This window comes from Hylaeus anthracinus, unplaced genomic scaffold (assembly GCF_026225885.1).
Source record: "Hylaeus anthracinus isolate JK02 unplaced genomic scaffold, UHH_iyHylAnth1.0_haploid 11981, whole genome shotgun sequence".
Lineage (NCBI taxonomy): Eukaryota > Metazoa > Arthropoda > Insecta > Hymenoptera > Colletidae > Hylaeus > Hylaeus anthracinus.
The window spans coordinates 165,991-184,913 of NW_026534329.1; the positions used below are offsets into that span (position 1 = coordinate 165,991).

The following is an 18,923-nucleotide window of genomic DNA, read 5'->3' on the forward strand; positions in this document are numbered from 1 at the left end:
TGTAGCAGTTTTAATAGGTTAGCTTGGACCCCCTGGCTGTAGGAGCATGTAGGAGCACGTAGGAGCAGGCGTGTTACTTACTTGTGCGTCACTGATCAGCGTTCAGTGTATCGAATCGGTGGCGGGACATTTCGAAAATGTGGAGCGCTAGCGTGGTTTTAATCTCGTCTGTGTCGAGTCGAACACGTTAACGATTTCGACTGACATCAATTTCTATTATAATTACTGAGAATTAGATTGAATATATTGTATAGAATAGTTTACAGAAGGCACTGTCTGTAATAGAAATGAGTAATTACTTGAATGGTTATTTATGTAGAAATAATCTTTTCAGTAATCTTATCATTGATCGAGAATTCTGTTTCCTTTGAAAATGTATGCTATCAACTCGTACGATATATCGTACGAATACGTGCATTCGTACGAATTTTCCAATCTGCTTCAACAAACAGGATTCCTTTTCCTTACTTTTTTCTTTAGTTAACTAAAGCACCTTTTTGTTAGGGAAAATGGTTAGTTTGCAAGACGTAGAATGTAGCGGTAATAGAGTTGGGATAGATTGTTACCTATCTAGGTAACTAGTAACTATACATATAGGAATTTCTATGATTTGTTTAAACGAAAGAAAGAGATTGTTTCGCAGCTTGTCGAGGAACCCTCTTCTCGTCAATTGTATGTATCTTATCCGCGTTGTCTTTTCGTTTCTTTTGCAAATATACAGGATAACGTATTCGGAAACATATTCCATGTTATCGTACGATAACTTCATAACAGACAAAACGCAAAAGTTACTCGATTACGCGGGGAGATACAAGATGGAATACTATTTGTTCGAAAGTTGCATCGAGACGAGGATATAAGATGCAAGATGTAAGGATGGTATAAACTATACATGTATATACATGTAGGTAAAGCTCTCGTAATCTGTCGAGTTTTTGATGTTACGTGAAATTGGTATCGATTGCAATAAACGATGAAAGGTTGATTCAGCGAAAAGCAAAGCGATAAAATGCTGATGTAAAATATTTGTTTGAAAGAAGAAAAAACAAGGGGGGAAGAACGGATAATGCATCGAAAATCGAAAGCATGTATGTAGTACAAGTACATATTACTTTGGAAGAAAAGCGTTTCGATAAAGAAAGGAAGCTTTTATCTTTTATCCCGATGTACATGCTAGTGTACATAATGTATCGTTTCGCAAGGAATGTAAGAAACTGTAAGGAATTACCTAAAGCTAGAAAGACGCGATGACTCTGAAAACGATTAGCATCATCGTCATAATCATCAGTAGCAAAGTGTATGTTGGTCCGACAGCGATACAACACTCGATACGATTCAACATTTCTACGATGTCATTCTATACGTATACATGCATTAAGGCGATTAAGGAATCGAGAAACGTTCGAGACTCGAAACAACAACGCGCGTGCTGCCCTTTCTTATCGCGTAAAGAAACCATATTATCGTCATGTTTTCAACTTTCTGTCCCCCCACCGTCCACCACCACCACTCAGCTTATTATGCCCCACAGCAGAATTTTTCCTCCCCTTTCCCGATGCTACACACTAATATACTACAAGTTTCATCTGTCTCGTATAGGGTGTCGTTAAAATCTCATCAGTTTTCGTATCGTTTCTCCTGTGGTGATCCATCGCGACGATCGAATCGAACTTTGGTTATTCTCTTAACTACGAGTATTTTGCATGAAAATGAAAATTTGCACTTTGTTCTCCTATTGTTCCTGTCGCAAAAACACATCGTAAAACACAGTTTTACAGATTAAGGTAACAAGCACGCGCAACATACGAGCAGACATAGATACGTGTAACCGACATATTATATTTAATACAATAGAGGGTATTGTATTTAATCGCAATAACGTTTCGATTAAAAACCGTTTATTTCCATCTCTATTTTTCGTTTATTTTTGCTTTTAACGCAGCTCTTAAAAACTAAATAAGGCTGATACTTGTGATTGGGGTTATTTTTGACGAGTCGAAAGAATGGCCAAGTTATTTAATAAAAATACAAATAATGGGTAAATGTTGAATTAAATGGAAACTTCCTCAACACTGTGTACGTAAACAGTACATAGTTGTATTAAATCGACAAATCTCCCCACTTTTCCATTCTCGAACAAAGAGAGGGGATTGTTTGCTTCTCTCTGTCTCTCCGTTGGCGTCGCGCCCCTTTGCTGCTAATAAATAAAATATTAACCGATGGTTAATGCAAAGACATTATTCGAGAACGGACCGAGAAGCGGATACAAGTTTTTACCTGAATAATCACGGTTAATATTCGCATTTCTGACAGTGATACACCTGTAAGCTACCACGACTAGTCCTAGACCGTGTTAGATTTGATCGATATTTTTCGTTATTTCCTAGTGATTTTACTTATTCTCCTCATAAACGTTTAAACGAGAAATTTTCGTAATTAATTTTCGTAATTAATTTTATTTGGCAAAGTGGTAAATCGCGGGTCCGTAAGTTTCTGTGATGAGCCTTGTCGACTGTTCGAGGTTCGTTCCGAAGGATTAAATCTAATGCTTTTGAATCTTTGATCGACATCGAATTACTATGGTTCACGTGCGGCGTCAGGTGGTAAGTTGAAATCGTTTCTCGTATTAATACACGTACGCTATACATACATGTATGTAAAATAGCTAGCGAATCGACTGGAAAGTGGAAAATTACATTTTCATCAATTTAATTAGCTCTTTTCGCGTTGTTCGTTAATCTCGTACGACGATATTCTCTATCGTTGATTTCGATTTAAATAAACAAAGTGAAAGGAATGTTGGCTCACGAAAATAATTCATAAGATTCCGTAAAATTTAGTATTTTCCTTCCTAACGTAACCATTTCCCCTAAAATCTTGGAATTACAGTCCCGTCTGGTTCTCGTATTTTTTCTCTGTACTTGGCCGATGATGCAATATTCTTACGCTTAAGAATAATAATCCGGTAGCCAGCCATCGTTTCGTGGAAAAGTTGACGAAAGAAAATTCTTGTATACGATACCCTATACTCTACATTTCCCTTTTCTATTCCCTTTTCTAAACAAAATCCTAGCTGATACAAAACGATACAAGTTTGTCAATTAAAATAATCTCTCTTTTGTCTGCGAAATTTGTACTCGTGCCTCGTGTCTTGTTTTTGTCAACGTGATTTTTAGTCGCGTGCAACACCACGTGCTCGTACAAACTTATTTCCGCGTTATACCGCGTCATACGTGGCCTGCTACCACCGCTACCGATATCATTTTCAATTTAACAACGGCAAACGAGCTATTTCACCAAACTGTCGTCATTTATTTCGTAAAATTTCACTTTTGTGCGCGCACTTTTAGCCCCGACCGAATCAAAGGAAACTCTGTAAATCAGTTGTATAGAATTTCATTGAGCGAATGTTATTATCGCTTCCGTAAGCGATTTATCGTATTCAATCAACGATTTACGATAAACATAATATATAATGTGTTTATCGTAACACGTGCGATATCGTAACACGTAAGATTATTTTTGAATACTAGCACGTTATCGCTGAAACTTTTCTTATTTCTCTCGTACGAGTTGTTGTTCAACTTAACCAAATAACGCTTTCGTAACTCTGATATAAATTCTGTATCGTAATGTAATTTTCGCTCTCAACGGATTCCACGGACTTTCCTTTTCAATAATAATAATAGTAATAATAGTAATAATTAACAATAATAACAATAATAACAATAATAACAATGACATTTTACGTTTAACGTTAACCAACAGCTTTTCGATTCGATATATGTACATGTACATGTGTTATCATAGAAACATAGACAATTACATGTACATGTACATAATAAATAACTGATTCGCAACAAGCGTAACATGCACTGAAAGTTTACGCAGAAACGTCGATATGTATGCGCTTATCGATATTTTTCTTTTCCATCTATTTTCTGGTTACGATATGATAAATGTTGCACGATGATGGTTCACGTATAATATTACCAGGAAAAACATGCAATTCTAACGAAAATATTTCTACGTAGATTTTCGGCTGTGGAACTTTATTGAATCAGTTTCAAGCCAATGTTAGATGGAGTTCCTCTTTACAAATCAGAGATAAGAAAGTAATACAGCCGGAACGCTCTTTCAAGGTATAATTTTCTTCAATTTTCATCGCGTCAATATTTTCGATTTTTCTTTTCTAACAAACATTTCATTTGAAAGCAAGTTTATACATGTTGTTTCTATCGTAGTATGCAGATTTATCGGTTCGTCTAGCAGGTCCGGAACAATTACAACCCAAGCCAAACGTTAGCGATCTATCGTTTGGTAAATACTTTACCGATCACATGTTGAAAATATTTTATCACGAGGCTTTGGGAGGATGGCAGATGCCAGAAATTACGCCGCTCGAAAATCTAGTCCTTCATCCTGCCTCCAAAGTACTTCATTACGCTGTAGAGGTAAGACTCGTAACGTTTGAAAATAATAAGAAAGAGCAACGACCAGTAGAAATGTTATCGTTTCAGTTGTTCGAAGGGCTGAAAGCTTACAGAGGAGTAGACGGAAAAATACGAGTTTTCAGGCCAGAATTAAATATGGAACGTATGAATAATTCGGCGACAAGATCTGGCATGCCTACTTTTGCCGGAGACGAACTAATCAAATGTTGTTGTAGATTAATTAGTATAGATCAAGAATGGGTACCTCATTCTTCCGCTTCTAGTCTCTACATACGTCCAACTCTTATAGGTATAGATGTAAGTATTTGAAAGCGAGTCTTTTGATAAAAACTAAACTTTCAACAAGGGTTAAAAAGAATCGGTATGTCTGGTAGCGACATAGTTATTCCACGATAGTAAGAATAATCGTGTCGCTTATGTCACAGACGTCACGACACATAGACACACACACACATACACACACGCGTGCGCGCGCGCGCGCGCGCGAGCACATAGATATACACGAAACAAAAGCTAAGCGATATGTTTCTCAATAGCTAACGATTAATACACGATAAACAGGAGGAGCGTGATGCTCTCTTGTTGGGGCAGGGCCATAAGAAATAAGAACAAGATACACACAGCCAAATCAAAAGTTACATTGTGATCGCGATACACATGCACTCTATCGCTCCATCGCTATAGATATGAATGTAAAGCGGTCAAAACAAAGACAAGATGATGTAAATTTGAAAATAATTAACAGAGGATACAACATCTTAAATAACTCGTATGCATTTTGTCATTTAACGATCGAGGATCGTCGATATACGATACAATCGATCGAATGGAATCGTTTCCTCTTCTCTATGCTTGTTCTTTCGTCATGTTCGAATAAATAGCGATATAATATTCAAAGTATCGAAAGTAACATTTGATAACATTTGATACCGCATTGTTTCCATTGAATTGTTTATTTTTATGCAGCCGATGCTTGGTGTGGCATCCTCGGACTCTGCTTTGCTATATGTTATTTTATCACCCGTGGGTTCCTACTTCAAACAAACGGATAAACACGTTGGTGTATCTTTGCTAGCAAATCCTCAGTACACGAGAGCATGGCCAGGTGGTTGTGGTAACTACAAGTTAGGTAGCAATTACGGTCCCACTATTTACGTGCAAAGGGAAGCAGTAGAAAAGGGTTTGCAACAAGTGTTGTGGCTTTACGGTGAAGATAACCAAGTAACCGAAGTCGGCACTATGAATATCTTTATGTTCTACGTAAACGACGATGGAGGTACTCGATCAAGCCTTTATAATCGCTTTTATTAACTTTTATTCGCATTTCCCTCTTGTATATTATATTATTATACATTATTATACTGATCCAACTCCAAGTCTTTGTAAATACTTTTTTTCTACCATTTTTAGACAAAGAATTAATAACGCCACCTCTATCGAACGGATTAATTCTTCCTGGAATTACAAGAAAATCGATTTTAGCGGTAGCTAGAGAATGGAATCAATTCAAAGTTACAGAACGAACGTTCTGTATGGACGAAGTGTGTCAGTTGCTTTCCGAAAATAGAGTATGATCATTTGCCTTTTCGCGTATATATTTTTTAAATATTATTTCTCTAATTCTAATTTCGCTTTAGTTGTTGGAGCTATTCGGAGCAGGAACAGCCTGCATAGTGAGTCCGATATCGTACATTGAATTCTTGGATCGACCGTTACACATACCTACCTTGGAACACTCGGAACCTGTTTATAAAAAGTTTTTTAAATATTTAACAGACATACAGTATGGTGTTATACCGGACCATCCGTGGGCGATACCTATCGAATGAAAATAGAACCAATTAATCAGTTTATTTATTACATAGTTGCCATTAACTGAGCGAATAGATGCCGAACGATTTACGAACATTTATTCGATGGCAAACGATGCATCGTGATTTTTATACCGCTGTTTTTATACGTAAAACATAGATTTCTATTTATTTTTAGTTTTAATATTTAAGAAAAGAAAATTCGTTTGATTGTCAGTGATCAAACTCAGGAATTAATATAGTTTACCATAGTTGGCAAAATAATTGTACAATGTTAAGTTTTTGAAACTTTTGTAACAATTTGTATATAAATGTACAAACATGCGTGGTGCGTGCGTGCGCGGGTGTGTGCGTCTAGTTTTTCTACGTGTTTGTTCATGTACGAATACGTATTGTTTGTTGAAAGTACTCTTGGGGAAAAAGAGTACGATTCTGTATACTTATATGATACATATAGTTTCTTTTCTTTTTTATTATATAGTATTCGCTATTTTATTTGATTCCTACGAATCATTGTACAAATTAGATAAATAATGCGACAAAGATATGGGGTAATGATCGCGAAATATACTCACTAGATGGTGAATGATTTAGTCCCAGTGACGATAGTTTCCATCCTTTCTCTAACATGGCGCCACTGGCTAAAGGATCGATAATTATTGTTGCATTCAATAACTATACATAAAAATGATAAATTCGATAGCGTAATAACATGTTGCAGTGTTATAAAGTAAAGAATCGTAATAATTATGCATTTATGAGATATTAAAAATAATTTATTTAAAGATATGGATCGCGCCATCTTACAGAAACGGTGGAAACTATTTTCATTACAAACTTGGGCATTTTCCCACCGATGGCGCCACTAGCACTAAACCGTTCGCCATCTAGCGACAAAAGTGACAACCATCTTCGCTATAAACTTGGACGTTTTGGAGACGAGAGTTCGGACCGAAGCTTCCAAAATTGGATCGTCGTTGTTTTCACTCGGAAGTGCTCAAAAGTACCGATACCATTTGTTGTTGTTTATTTTATAGTGCATGGGAATTTTCGCCCGTATTGCACTTGTCGTATAAGTACATTTTCTTTTTTCTTTTACATGCTTTGTATAAAATATATAAATATTTCCATAACGTATACGTACATCTAGATATTCTTATATAAAATTATACAAAATATAAACTACTTTATTAATATTACACGTTTCTTTGTTTCTTATACACATATATATATATATCCTTATCTAATAACCTTAGATACCTAATAACACGAGGTATAAAAATAAATGTAAACGGTATTAAAAGTATGGAGCAACGAATGTTATAAGAATGTAAGATTCGATATAAGCCGATGTATGGTTAGCGTATACATTGTACTAATATACAATGACGTATTGTAAATAAAAGAAATCAAGCAATGAACTTAACTTCTTAATATCGGAACTCGCGCTCTCCATAAGAATGCCATGCAGGACGTAGCTGCCGAGAAAGAAACAGCGTTTGGTGCATAATTCGATGCGTACGGTGCAGCCCACTCGATATTTACATTTAGTCATTTAGGTTAGTTCATTTTCAGAAGGGAGTGTAGAAAAAGGAGGACGGGACTGGCAAGGACTGCCCAGGGACTGCCTACACCCTACACCAATTTCTCGGTAGAGAAATATCTGACCGAATGAATATTCATGGCGTGGATAATCTCCGTATATGGGAACCGTAGAAATCATGTAAACATAGCCATCGATAAGATGTATTAATTTTCGTAGAGTATAGAGTATTTGGATAAAGTAACGCAGCGGATATAAATTTCAAGTAAATTTGTTTGGTATCGTTTCGAATAGCAAAGAAACATCGAACGAATAATGTGATCGAATCGGGTCTGTTTATTCAATGTTTGTGTAAACGCACCGTAAGATTCGTTGGCATGCGCAGCAAAGCTCGGCTGGTGTAATAAAAGGAATTGGTTGTAAAAAGGAGCGTGAGCGTAAGCGTAACGCGCAGCTCTGGCCGAGAGATGACGCGAGTGTATTCCAGAGTAGGTCGCGCCTCTATCGGCGAAGCAAAGGATCAATTCAAACAAACGGTGCGCCACTGGCGAGGGGGATCCAGAACCATTTCGAAAGTAAAAATACTGCGCGACCCGGGATTTTGTTTGTACGGTTCGGTGAGGGTAAAAAAGCCGAGGGCCAGGCCGTTGGTGTAGTCGGGGTAACGCGGTGTCGCGCGTAAAATGACGTAGAGTGTGCGTGGATAGGGTGTGCCGCGCGCGGTACGAGAGGTTGTGTGAAGCGGAAACGGTGTCGCGGTAGTGTAGGGTCGGCGCTGCTCGTAGCTATCGGTAGCGTACACGGGAAATTGGCCGTGGCTTCGCCAATGGATGCCAGGCAGGAGGAGACGCCATTTTGATATACGGGCGCACGTCAAGCAAGCGTTCAGCTCTAAGGGAAACGGCAGTGACGAGAAGTCGGTTCTGCAGCCGCGTCCGGTCGAATAAGTTGTTACGGTCCGGTTGAACGGGCATCGTGTGTAATACGTGTGGCGTGACGCAAACGTATCCCGGAGCGAACGTTTCGTTGACAAGTGACAGGTGAATCGATCGCGGGCCCGCGAGGAAAGTCGCGTTGCGGCCCCCGTGTGCCCGTGTGCCCGTGTAAACGCGGTGGTTCGGCTCTCTCTCGCGGCGGTCGATCGGTAGTGACTACACTCTGTGCGTGATACCCGGTATACGTATACGTATACGTATACCTATAACGTATATACGTATATACATGTACGTCTAGCGCTAACGAGGATTCGGATTTTTCCCCACGCGTGCCGAAGCGAGTGTTCTCAGCTCGGTGCCTGTCGAGTGTCGACGAGGGACACGCACGGCACGCTAGTAATAGTGACTCTCGTGTATATTGGTGCGCCGATCCGATCCGATCCAATCCGATCCGATCCGATCCGATTCGATTCGATTCGATTCGATTCGATTGTCTCGGGGTGGCGGTGTGTGTAAGCCAACAGCAAGCAGCAGCCACAGACAGGAACCGACTAAAGGAAAAACCAAGCCGCCGTTTCGTTTTCGCGCGCGCGACAGAGAGGCCACCGGCCCGACACTTCGGGCCAGGACAAGACGACCCGATGTCGGGAGCGGGTCGCGACCCCGTGTCGACCCGCGGTCGTCCTCGTCCTCGTCCTCGTCCTCGTCCTCTGCTATCCACCTTCTCGTTCTTCTCTCTCGTCGCACCAGGACGCTCCTGGCGTAAATGTGCTTTCGTGAGCGCCCATGTGCTGCCAAGCCTATTTCTCTGCCTGCTGCCCCTACGTGCCCTGTAAACCCAGAGCACACCCCGATTAGCACGCCCACGCACTCTATCGCTCGCGAATATGGCCAAGATCCTCAACAAGGACCCCGTCACCTACGAGAGGGAGAGGGAAAACTTCCTGAAGGACCTCCGTCACTTTCATGAGACCAGAGGGTAAGAACATTTCGCTAGTTGGCTATCTCCAACTCGAACTCTCTTTCTATCTCGGTGAGAGCGTGTGCGTATACGTAGACGTATACGCGTGTCTGCGTTCTCTGTGTTTTCTCTGTGGTTGTCCGACTGTCTACAATCGTACAATCGTACAATCGTACAATCGTACAATCGTAAAATCGTACAATCTTGCAGTCGTATTGTCTTACATTCACGGTTCTCTCTTGCTCTTATCCACAATAATTTATTCCTTTTTTTCCTCTCTATTCGTTTGCATCGTTTTCTGTTCGTTGTCGATCGCGTTCGCGATGTGTGCACGTTTCGAAAGTAAATCGTATCGGCAGTCTTTGGTTAGAATGCGGACAGAGTTGAGGTTATGTGCGTTCTCGTCTAAACTTTTCCAGTCGAGCCTTTATGTTACGTTATTTGTTTACGCGAGTTCTGTATTCTGTTCTGTCGGCTCGACGCCGATCGGACGCCTATCTTATTGCGATTGAGGTTATGCATAGAAAGCAGTGAAACGATGTTACGATAGCTCGCTGATTTTTATCCTCTGTTTGACGATTCCTGCGTCTCCGAGTTGTTACGTTTGTTGTAAACGTTCGCGCTCTCTGTCTCTGTGTCGGATCGACGCGACGATCGGATATCGATGGACGATTAGAGATCGTTTCAAAGTATTAAACGAACAAAGATAGTTTCAGGCAAAGATGCTGCTCGACGTTACGTCATTGTCGTCTGTTTAATACTAGATTCGAAAACGGAAACAAAGCGTTGCTCGATCGTAACGAATGATCTTAACCTCGGTGAGCACCTATCGCGTAATTGAAATACAGTTGAACTTTGGTTGGCCATGTTTTTATTACTCACGGGGTAAATGATGTTTTCGATTACATTTTCCGCGACTTTACAAACCTAAAACATTTGACCGCCGAAGAAAACGATACGGAAATATGTATACGTACGAGAAGCGGCTAGGGATTAGAATATTTTTAACTTGCTTAATTACCACTGATAATCGAGCTTATTTGTTGTATGTTAATGTCAAACATTGGCGAAACGAATTTCGTTTAAAACAATATTGTTTATAAATTCTTTCAACGTGATCTAAGCATAGATGAATTTATGCGATACCTTGTCATTTATTTGATCCTCAACTAGAAAGTATCTATTTACATCTAACCCACGTATGACGAGCTCTTTCTAATTATACGTTTTTCAATTTTCAGGACTTCGTTCAAGAAATGCCCAAAAATTAATGGAAAAGATATAGATCTGTACTTGCTGTACGTGGTTGTAACTGCCCACGGAGGATGGATAAAGGTAAGTCGATTTTTTCAATGTTTATTCAACTTGCTTTTCGCTGGATAAATATGCACGCATCATCCAGGATGCATATTTCGAGTGTAATCCGTGCGCTAGCAAAAATTGGGAGGGACGACCGCTGATGCAACGTATAAATGCACCTTTCTTACCTACTCGTATGCATACATTGTTTATACACGCGTTTGCTTGATTTATCACAGGACTTGTCACGGCCAATTCTCTTTCTTGTATCGTTCAAACATCTGTAAAACGTTAATTTCGGTTTAAAATAACGTGAAATATGCACCAGCATGTTTTTATCTGAAACTTTTAACGCTAGTGGAAGACGCGCGAGTCAGTAGACATTGCGTACAGAATTTGAATTGTTAATGTTCGATGGAGATTATCGGCTAGCCATCGAAGCGTGCTGCATTACGTTACATTTAGTTTGTTCCTGGTCGTTTGCGTCACTCGCCAGTTACTTTATATTGTATTCGGAACACGTTCGGCTTGTATTTTTCGCTCGTAAAGTCAAGGCAGTCGAAGCCGGTGTTCCGTTAAAAATATTTCATTAGAAACGTGAATTTTCTGTTCGAACGGTCGACAATGTTATCGGCCACGACGAAAGTGGTCTCCGCGAAGAGAAACCAAGGATACCACGCGCGTATACTTTTTCATCCATCAGCTTTTTCTTTGACAATCACGGAAGGAACGTACGTATTCGTTCCAATGAAACCAACAATCTTTTTCCCGGTACACAAATCACGTTAGATCGAGTATTTTCGTAAACGACAAATTGTACATATTATACAGAATACTATGCTATTCGATGAAATAGATATCTGAATTCTCGTTTGATTTCGATCGATGAACTTAATTTTTTGTAAATGCAATCGATCGACGATCGGTGCCGACTTTTCATTAGTTTTTCGTGTTTCTGGCCCACTCTGCACGAGGACAATACGGAAGTTGAGGCAAGGTCAGGGTCACTTGAGGCACTGTTCGAGGGGTGGGAGATAGATCATGAACCGAAGGTGGGAAGAAGGTGCGCGCGGGAAAAAGGGGAGGGAGGCAAGAGAACAGAGAAGCGAGAAAGGGAAGACGCGGGGAGAGAGAGAGAGAGAGAGAGAGAGAGAGAGAGAGAGAAAACACACGATTGAATATGACGAGAGGAGGAGATGTGGAGGTAGTGCTGGCCGAGGGCTTCCCCTCAACAAGTGTGATCGAAACTTGCTACTCGCTAGGCTACCTATATAACATACAGCCGGGTCGCGACTACGCTCAGAATGCATCGCGGACCGCGCGGTTCTTCGATTCGAACAAGTTTACGTTAGTTTTTACTGGACGCTCGCCGTGGAAACGTGGAAAAGCAACTTTGCTCGCTTCGACGTTACGAGGAACACTTGTAACAGGAAGTTAGGTAGATTATTGCTTCTGGGATAAGAGTCCAATTTAAAAAGTAATCTCTAACGAGCATTTTCAGTAGGATCGCGTGGAACAATGCACATGCTTCGAAAGATATTAGTTTTTACTTGAATTTCCACTCGTGTAGCGCATCCTATGACTAAATCAAAGAGGGGAAAAAGTCGCGTTGGACGGATGAAAACGCGTGCCCGGTTAACGTTAAACATCAATTTGTTTACGAAACGAAGGCTCGTGCCACGAAAACAATTACACTGCGCATTTTCAATTTATTTTTTCAAGAGGAATCACCGGGTAACAGTGCGGCCAACTGTTGGCACTTGAAACGAGAACACTCTTAATTTAACAAACGCACTGCTTTCGATAGCACCGCAGTGGATCTTGTTTACATCTGCGTCGATCGTGCTACAAAATGATTCGAAAATACATCCTGTCAGTTTCCTGTCAGTTTCTTATTTTATCCTACTCGTTGTCGGTCCTAAAGCGGACCACGCGAACATTACAATTACGTTCGAGACATGCTCTTCAAATTGCTTCTTTTTTTATTTTATTTTATTTTATTTTATTTAGTTTTTTATTCTTGACGAGGTTACGCGACGCGCTCGTTAAAAAAGTTGATCGTGTCTTGGCGTGGCAAAGTCATTAAAACATGCTGCCAAGTGTTAAGTATCTCTCCGAGTCGAAAAAGTTGATTAATATTCAACTGGGTTGGTTGGCAAAAGGGCGAGGAAACTGATCTCGCGCGCGTCTCTGCATCACCATGTCACGAGGCAAAGTCACTCCACTTAAGGAGCAGTCGCCGCGAAGTGAAAGTGTACAAGTAGAAATTATCGGCGAACCGACGCGACGCAGGATGTTCTCGTAGCAGTTAAACGATTGGCTAACTCGTAACGCGCTCCCCCCGTTGCCAGATACCGATCTCGAATTTTTTCACGCGCTCCAACGAGAAATTCTATTTTGGCAGAAAAAAATGAAGCGTCGTTACGTATCGCTGTGTTACAGAAGTAAAAAAGTATTCAAGGTACATATAGGTTTCGCCTGGTCATACATATGTCGCGTCGCGGTTCGCTGTTGCATACCAAACGCGCCGAGTTCGTCGGTCTTGCACAGTAGTTCGCCGCTAATCTAAATATTTTATCTTTCGGCTCCAATTTCGAAACCGACGCCGACGCCGACGCTGACGCCGACGCCGACGCTGACGCTGACCCGCCGACCCGCCGACCCGCCGACCCGCCGACCCGCCGGTCAGCTAGAAAATTAATCCACTCGAGAGTCGCTGTTTGATTTACCGTACCGGGTATAACCGAAAGCGTCTTCCAGGACATTCCGTGAGGCGATGCGAAATGCGATACCACTTTATTCGCACGTGTTAAACGATTATCTATTTCTATTAAACGTATTGTATAGTTAGCAAATAAAATAATCTAGATCGAGACCGACAGGGATTTCGGTTCGTAGTCGTTGAGTCGGTAAAGTTGCACTGGCTCCCAGAGCGACAGCGACTCTTTGTGTTTATCTGAGAGAAATGAACGCGTAAAATGGTCGAATCCCGTCCAATATCGAGTCTCGAACCAGTTGAAAACATTGGCGTAAACCGAGGAAGAAAATAAACGACGAAGCGTCGCGTTTTCTCGGGGTAACGTCTCGTCAAAGAACCAGTGGCGGAACGTCCGCGCTCCTACCGGTTCCGTCAAGAAAAAGAAACGATGGGTTGAGGGTGGGAGGGTAGAAGGGACCATCGCGAACGAGAGAAGCTCTCTGGAAAAGGACCATGATCGCGAAACGCAGAGAGTGGCAGATACAGAAAGTAGGTTCGTTCCATTCTTGCGAGAAGAAGAATTTTAAATAGAAATTGCTATGCGTTCAGTGAAAAAACGCTTTGAAAAATGATTTCTGTACAAGTAGCAACTGTGTGTCGCGTGTACTTTGAGATTTTTAGGTTAGCACCTATACATATACGTATGTTACGTTCTTGACATTGAAAAGGAAACGAATGATATTCTTCTTATACCTCGCGTTAGACGAATAATCGTGTACTAAAGATCGGTTTCCTGAAGAGTTGAAATCGAGCATCCCTAACGGAGAGAAAGAGGCCGAGGGAAAGCGTGTACGGTTCGCGCTAGTGTCCGGCTCGTTCAAGGGCGCGAGTGGTATACGAAGAGTATTCGACTTGGACTGTCGTCGAATGAGCACGCACCGTAGTCTGGCATTGGTCTGCTCGCTATACGCAGTGCGAGTAGCGTGCGAGGAATCTGCGAGCAAGTCGGTAATGCTGAGTCAGTCAGGTGCCGCGGCGCCTTGCATCGTTTCGAAGTGGTCAGAGCCGCGCGTCTAACAGAGAAGGACGAATAGTGTCCCGGAGGTAAGTAAAGAGTCGGATGAAACGAAAAACGAACGAGTATGTACAGCGAAAAAGAAGCTGGTAGAGGTGGAGGTGGAGGAGGAGGAGGAGGAGGAGGAGAGGGGCGGCGAGAGAAAAGAGAAGCAGGAAATATAAAAAAGAGAATGAAACCGAGAAAGATGGAACTCGGTTAGAAGCGAAGAGGTGGGGCGGGGGTTCGCTCGTTGGCTCCCCGGTGATGAGGCACGGTCGATATGGCAACGCCGCGCCCTGCCACACGCATACCGGCATCGCCGCCCGTCCAAGCATCGAGCAGTCGGCAACGTCGCTCCGGCACCATGCGGGGGAGAGGGCAACCGGGCTCTCACACATCGAACGACGAGGAGAGCGACCTCATGCCCTGCACACATGTGCACCCGGGGACGCCGAAGAGACTGAGATGCCTGGCTGGTCGCTTGCTGGCTCGGTCTGCTTGCTTGCTTTCTTGCTTGCCTTTGACTGTCCCACGCACGCGCTTCACCGACGAGCGAGCACCCCCGTGTCCAAATCGGCCAAGTACTTTTCACTCGGAGATTCTTTCGTTGTGGAAAAAATAGGCATTCGCTTCTCGCTTCTCGCTTCTCGCTTCTCGCTTCTCGCTTCTCGTTTCTCGCTTCTCGCTTCTCACTTCTCACTTCTCACTCCTACCTTCCCCACCGAGTCTGCTGGCTTGTTTTGTCTTTTTAAAGGAAATTCTTTGTTTGTCGGAAACGGATTCATAGAATTTGTGTATTTCTTTTCTCGGTGATACGTTGGCTTTGCGTTACCGAAAATCGGATTTAACTACAAGGTATTATTTTAACTAGATGCAATGTCTTTCGACGAATCGTTTACAAATACTCTGAAAGTGACGAATCTAGAAGAATTCGATGTGGGAGTTCGATATTGTATTTCGTTTACGTTGGCACGTATTACGTTCCTCGTACGTCGCGTAAAAGAGAAACGCTGTAACACGAAATTTCAACGTAGCGCAGCAAACGAATGTTCGTATTTCGCTGCAAAATATTTCTTTGACTTGCAAAAAAGCATAAAAAAAAGGTACGCGTAAGCCTTTGTCGTAGGAAAGCCATAACGTAACCGAAAATCACGTTTCGAAAACTCTTTCGAGCGTCGCATCGGATCGCTACCGAGCCAGGGCAGTATCGTCTCGATGATTCGCCTTTCGTACTGGAAACATTCCTCTTTTTACTTCGTCCCTCGATCGTAGGTAACGACACCTACTACCTCGCGAATGTCGCGTGTGAGGCCGTGCGGTTCGAGGTACCAGCAGCGAGCAATACAAGAGAGAGAAAGGTGGAAAGCGTCGGCGGTTTCGAGTGGAAGAGAGACGACGCGCGAGGAGAGGTGCCGTGCCGCGGCGTTGCCATTCTGGCAGCCGAGGGCAGACCACTTCCGAGAGCAAGCCTTGTGACGGCGACCGGACGGCAACGTCGCGACGACGAGATTAAATAGAGATAGCCTGAGGTATACGCTCCACCGTCGTAAGTCGTAAGATGGGCTCACCGTTAGTCGAGGAAACAGCGAGACGAATAAAGGACAGCCAAACGAAAGCATATCGCCTCGATTTCGAACTCGTCGATCGTTCTCGTTCCCGTTCCCGTGAAAACGTTCTCGCCAACGTTTTAAATGCGTCGCTGTCGTTTCTTTCGTCTCGTCGGGTTTGTCCCTTCAATTTTTTTCAAACCAACAAAGTGTATTTGGCGCATGTATCGCGTACTTTACACGTTCCAGGTGGCTTTACGTAGGATAGAAAACGAATAAGCGAGTAAAGATAAACGTCCGGTAAATTAAGTCGCTCGATGACGATTAAGAAGTGTTCGAGGATCGGTCATGGTCAACGGTTTGCTTGAAAATAATCTAGCGCGCATGTTCTAAATACGAATGGCCTTTTCGTGTTTGAAATATGAATTTGAATTAACGTTGAACAAGTTTAAATGTACGTTCCGGTGTTTCGCACAACGACGGAGAAACAGATATATCCAAGTAAAATATTTATGCGACCAGATGCGTTCGATTGGTTTTTCCGAAAGAAGCCTGGCCAACTTGACACGTCATAGAATTATTGGTACTGTGTCGCCTTGGCTAATTTAAAAATAATTTCTTAAAACAGGTCATTCGCATTGCGGACACGTTAAAATATAGATTAACATACGTTTCTACTTTGCCATTTCTAGTTACTAATCAAACGATTAGTTATGCCCCTGAGGGTAAATTTCAAATTCAAAGTCACTTTCAACGAAACTCAAAACTTTCCAGATACGTTAGTAGAAAGTTGCGTTACTCGGCTTTGAGGTGCGAACAAAACGCGTTATAAATCTCGCGACTGCTGTCGAGTCTCGCGTTGTTGCGCGTTTCATGCAACGCATTTTTCAAACTCGTTCTCTTTAACAATACGAATTCCTGTTTGCACTTCTATTCGCAAAATCTGCCCGTACCGAACAAAACGGTGCCCAAACACGAACAGAACCTGATTACGATATTTAATAGCCGCGCGGTAAACATTAAACATCTCCGGATCAATCTATTGCGCAAAGCAAAATTGCAATGCAAAGAAATTTGGAAAACAGGAACCTCGGTGGCGGGCAGCGACGATCGTTCAAAGGTACAAATAAAACTGCGCGAAATCCGCGGCGTGTATGATTTGCAAATGGGTTGAGATCGGTCCGTTGAAGGAACAGCCAGGGGAAAGATGCAGTGACCTGCGCTGCTGATGGCTCGTGCTCGAATGATGGCTGACCAAGTGGCACCGTCGGCCAAGGCCAAGGCCATTAATGCCGATATGTGCCTTGCACGCCAGAAAAAGATAAGAGAGACGGCAGCGACGAATCGAGCTATTCGTGTTGTCGTCTTTTCTAAACGAACGTGTACTCAAATAAAAAAGATTAAAAAATAAATGAAAATACATCGTGTTATGGCAAAGAATCGTATACGGCAATGGCGGGAGTGCCAGCCATTTATCTGGAGCTATTTATTTCAAACATTCTTAAGGTATTATTGCAAACGATAATCTCTGTTAAAAAAGTAAAAGGGAATTTTCGATAGACACACCGTGGACGGTCCCCCGTAACAAGTTGGGTTTGGTAACCGCGATATCGCATTGGGAGGACTCGTCATACCGTGACTCTTGTAGATTAGTTTTATCTTATGCAACGAGTTAGCGTAGAGACGGGAAAGAGTGGCCATTGTTTGGCTTGCGACGAGTGCGTGCACAACGTGGCACCCGCATGGGTTCGCAAACGTCTGTACGTTGTGGCTCGAACGTCGCAGACTTTACCAGAAAAAAAAAAATACCGAAACGCTCGCAACACCAGCGTGTACGTTTCCAACGAATCGGTAGATAAATTTCATTATAGGTTGCATAAATATTTTTTACGGAAAATTCTCAGCGTGCATTCGTAACGAATACAAACTTTGTCCATTATTCGAGACATTTGATTCCGAGTTAAAATTTCATCTATCTCTGGCTTGTATCTAAATTTCTGAAATATCCTCTACGTTAGATTTCTCGTTGAGATAATTATTAAGCAAAAAGTGAATTTATTTTTTACCGATTATATGAATGTGTTATTTAAAAAATAAAAAAAAAAGGGGTAGCTGGAGAGTAAAAAATGTTTTTATCTTAGATTTGAATCGGTATAAGTTTACGACGATGGCTTCCTATAACGTCGAGGTTCGTTTGATCTTTTCGGTAGCGAGGCTCGAACCTCGCAGACTTTATCGAAAGAAAACACTAAAACATGAGATTAGCAGCGTTTACGTATGTTGGTAGGTAAATGTCATCGTTTGTTCGCGTAAACATTTTTATGTACACTCGAAAGATTCTCCTACGAGAAGACTGAAAATGGTACATGTGTAATCGGTGTTTGAACGCGCACATTTGAAATGCAAGATAAATTTATTAGAAAAATATTATTATTATTATTATTATTATTATCGGTTTCCAGTGGAGGAACAGAAATTAAACGTTTTCCGTTCGTCTCTGTGTTCGGTAAATTACCCGCTCGTCTGTTCTTCTCTTGTACGTTACATGCCCTCTCAGCCGCGTATTGCGCGTTCAATTGTCGACACGATTGTATGCACGCTTATTACGCGTACACTCG

General features: G+C 41.9%; 2 protein-coding genes across 6 annotated transcripts in view; both read left to right on the forward strand.

Moving 5' to 3' along the window:
- The first annotated feature begins 2,107 nt into the window (after window positions 1-2,107).
- LOC128885752 (branched-chain-amino-acid aminotransferase, cytosolic) lies at window positions 2,108-7,464 on the forward strand. The gene is made up of 7 exons (XM_054139997.1): window positions 2,108-2,603; window positions 4,035-4,142; window positions 4,245-4,454; window positions 4,521-4,751; window positions 5,421-5,730; window positions 5,865-6,022; window positions 6,092-7,464. Exons 1-7 carry the CDS (start codon window positions 2,580-2,582, stop codon window positions 6,281-6,283), a joined length of 1,233 nt encoding a protein of 410 aa, XP_053995972.1. The 5' UTR covers window positions 2,108-2,579; the 3' UTR covers window positions 6,284-7,464.
- An 868-nt stretch (window positions 7,465-8,332) lies between these two features.
- Window positions 8,333-18,923, forward strand: part of LOC128885726 (AT-rich interactive domain-containing protein 2) — a 36,018-nt gene continuing 25,427 nt past the window's right edge. For 2 of the 5 annotated variants that reach the window (XM_054139942.1, XM_054139946.1), the window contains exons 1-2: window positions 8,333-9,722; window positions 10,946-11,039. In XM_054139942.1, the coding sequence (XP_053995917.1) occupies window positions 9,631-9,722; window positions 10,946-11,039 (186 nt within the window). In that variant the 5' untranslated portion in view covers window positions 8,333-9,630. The remainder of the gene's footprint in view (window positions 9,723-10,945; window positions 11,040-18,923) is intronic. The other 3 variants (XM_054139941.1, XM_054139943.1, XM_054139944.1) reach the window with 2 other exon arrangements.